The sequence below is a fragment of the Chaetura pelagica genome, unplaced genomic scaffold, assembly GCF_000747805.2.
Source record: "Chaetura pelagica isolate M959 unplaced genomic scaffold, ChaPel_1.0 scaffold76, whole genome shotgun sequence".
Taxonomy (NCBI): Eukaryota; Metazoa; Chordata; class Aves; order Apodiformes; family Apodidae; genus Chaetura; species Chaetura pelagica.
In genome coordinates this window covers 760,719-763,037 of record NW_009970723.1, presented here as the reverse complement: position 1 = coordinate 763,037, position 2,319 = coordinate 760,719, and the positions used below count along the sequence as shown (strand labels likewise).

At 35.1% G+C, this 2,319-nt stretch overlaps 1 protein-coding gene across 1 annotated transcript; it reads left to right on the top strand.

Annotated features, from left to right (window-relative positions):
- The first annotated feature begins 1,097 nt into the window (after positions 1–1,097).
- On the top strand, positions 1,098–2,088 carry PEX2 (peroxisomal biogenesis factor 2). Its single transcript, XM_010006388.1, has one exon. The coding sequence runs from the start codon at positions 1,098–1,100 to the stop codon at positions 2,010–2,012; it is 915 nt and encodes a 304-aa protein (XP_010004690.1). The 3' UTR covers positions 2,013–2,088.
- Positions 2,089–2,319: the final 231 nt, after the last annotated feature.

Genomic DNA, 2,319 nt, shown 5'->3' with positions numbered 1-2,319 from the left:
CTCAGCAAACAGTTATTGGTTTGGAGGATTATTCTTTTAGTATTCTTAGCATTGTTAGCAACCACTTCTGTGTAGGATCCTACATGGCATCTTTTATTCAAAGCAATCTTGAATTATAGCAGGTTTTCCTCTTGTAAATAAGGATTTGCGGTGCCTTCTGCGCTTTCTCCAGAAGGCTGTTAACCTTTTCTGGGCTGTTATACAAAGTATCTGGTTTATAAAGTGAAGCATGTTGCTTAGTACCTGAAATACACCACTTCTTCTAAAACACTTGGGGTTTTTTATGTGGACGAAAGGAACTAAAAATCAGTTAGCCCACAATTTTGCATTACTGAGGTGTTACCCATATTTTGCTTACGAAATTTATTGTATTTATTTCCTTAGTCACAGAATTCCAGATACAATAACATTTAAACCAAGTGATTTTTGAAAATGTTTTGGTTTGTTGGGGGGTTTTTTGCAATCCTTGAACAAGAAGAGTAAACATTTGTTGAAGTTGCTAGTATGCATTGATCATCTTGCCAGGAAATGGGTTATGCAAGTAGAACAATGCCACATCTGTCAAAAGACTCTAGAAAATATATACCAGTTTTGGTGATGTATATGGCAATACTTTCTATCCACCCCACTGTTCTCTTCTAGATTTTAGTTGGTATATTAATTTTCCCTGTTTCTCCATAGAACACTATATAGTTTTACAATTCTTCCTAATCATCTATGCTAAGGTCCAGTAGATTATTACAGATACGCATAGCGTTATTTTTTTTTTAAATTTGTAGAGTGAAATATTAAATCTGTAAAGTGTTGTAAATACTCAAAAGCTGTTAAAACACTTCCCTATAGCCAAATTCAAATGTTACTGTTTGTAAGAAACAGTCTCTCTTCTTTTGAGATGAAATTTTATACTGTTAACATAAAGCTTCCTGAAAGAACTTTTAGCATATTAATACATAATTCTGAAAAAGCTTTTCTTATTTATTGTTTACTCCTAGTGTATATAACAACTTTGTAATCTTTAGCAATGATAAAAATAGAAAATGCTCCATTATACTAAAATATTTTTGTGTTTATTTGTAGAACATTTTCTCTGTGAAGAAATGGCATCCAGCATTGGAAATGAAAGGAGTGTGAATCCTGTGCTCAGAATAAGTCAGCTTGATGCTCTTGAGTTAAACAAAGCCCTGGAACAACTAGTGTGGTCCCAGTTTACCAGTTGTTTTCATGGATTTAAACCAGGGGTGTTGGCTCATTTTGAACCAGAAGTAAAAGCATTTTTATGGCTTATATTATGGAGATTCACTATTTATTCCAAGAATGCAACTGTGGGGCAGGCTATTCTGAATATTCAATACAAGAACAACCTATCTCAGACAGAGAAATACCAACCTTTGAGCAAACACCAGAAGTTATGGTATCTTATTTTCACTGTGGGTGGAAGATGGTTGGAAGAAAGATGTTATGATTTATTTAGTAATCGTCAGCTGCAATCTTTCTGCAAAATCAAGCGTTGTATTACCTTTGGAGCTGGACTTATTAAGCTTTGTGGACTTGTAAATTTTCTGATTTTTCTTCAGAAAGGAACGTTTGCAACGCTCACTGAACGCATTCTAGGAATTAGGTCAGTTTTTTGCAAGCAGCAAAGTGTTCGTCAGGTAGGATTTGAATACATGAACAGGGAGCTCTTATGGCATGGCTTTGCTGAATTTCTGATCTATCTGCTACCACTTATTAATATACAGAAACTAAAACTTAAAATTTATTCTTGGTGTTTGCCCGTTCCAGGACTTTCCAATAGTGAAAATACATTAGCAGCTCACTGCAAGGAATGTTCACTATGTGGAGAATGGCCTACCATGCCTCATACCATAGGCTGCTCACATGTTTTTTGTTACTTCTGTATTAAAAGTAACTATTTATTCGATATGTATTTTACATGTCCTAAATGTGGCTCAGAGGTACACAGTCTGCAGCCACTGAAATACAAAATTGAAATGACAGAATTGCATGTGTGATAAGGCTTGTGTGATTTGGTTTTATACTAGACCTGAAATACTACATTGCAGAGATTAATGGAAAAATTCAGAAAATCTTGTAAAGGGAGAGTTTCAACATGCTTTTAGAGACTCTGTAAGTTGTTGCAGCATGTTTCCTTTCTGTTTTGTTTTCCTTTTTTTAACTGAGTAACAATGACAAATTGCCTCTCTGTGAAGGATAGAACAGAAAGTCTTGGGATTGCTTGATTCCAGTTTGGTACCCCTATGTTGTCAAGTCATTACTTCTAGAGTCTGTCAGCCTGCCACATCCTAACTACATGCTATG

Excerpts from the sequence above, each read along its gene's own strand:
- PEX2 (XM_010006388.1), top strand. The coding sequence starts at position 1,098 with ATGGCATCCAGCATTGGAAATGAAAGGAGTGTGAATCCTGTGCTCAGA.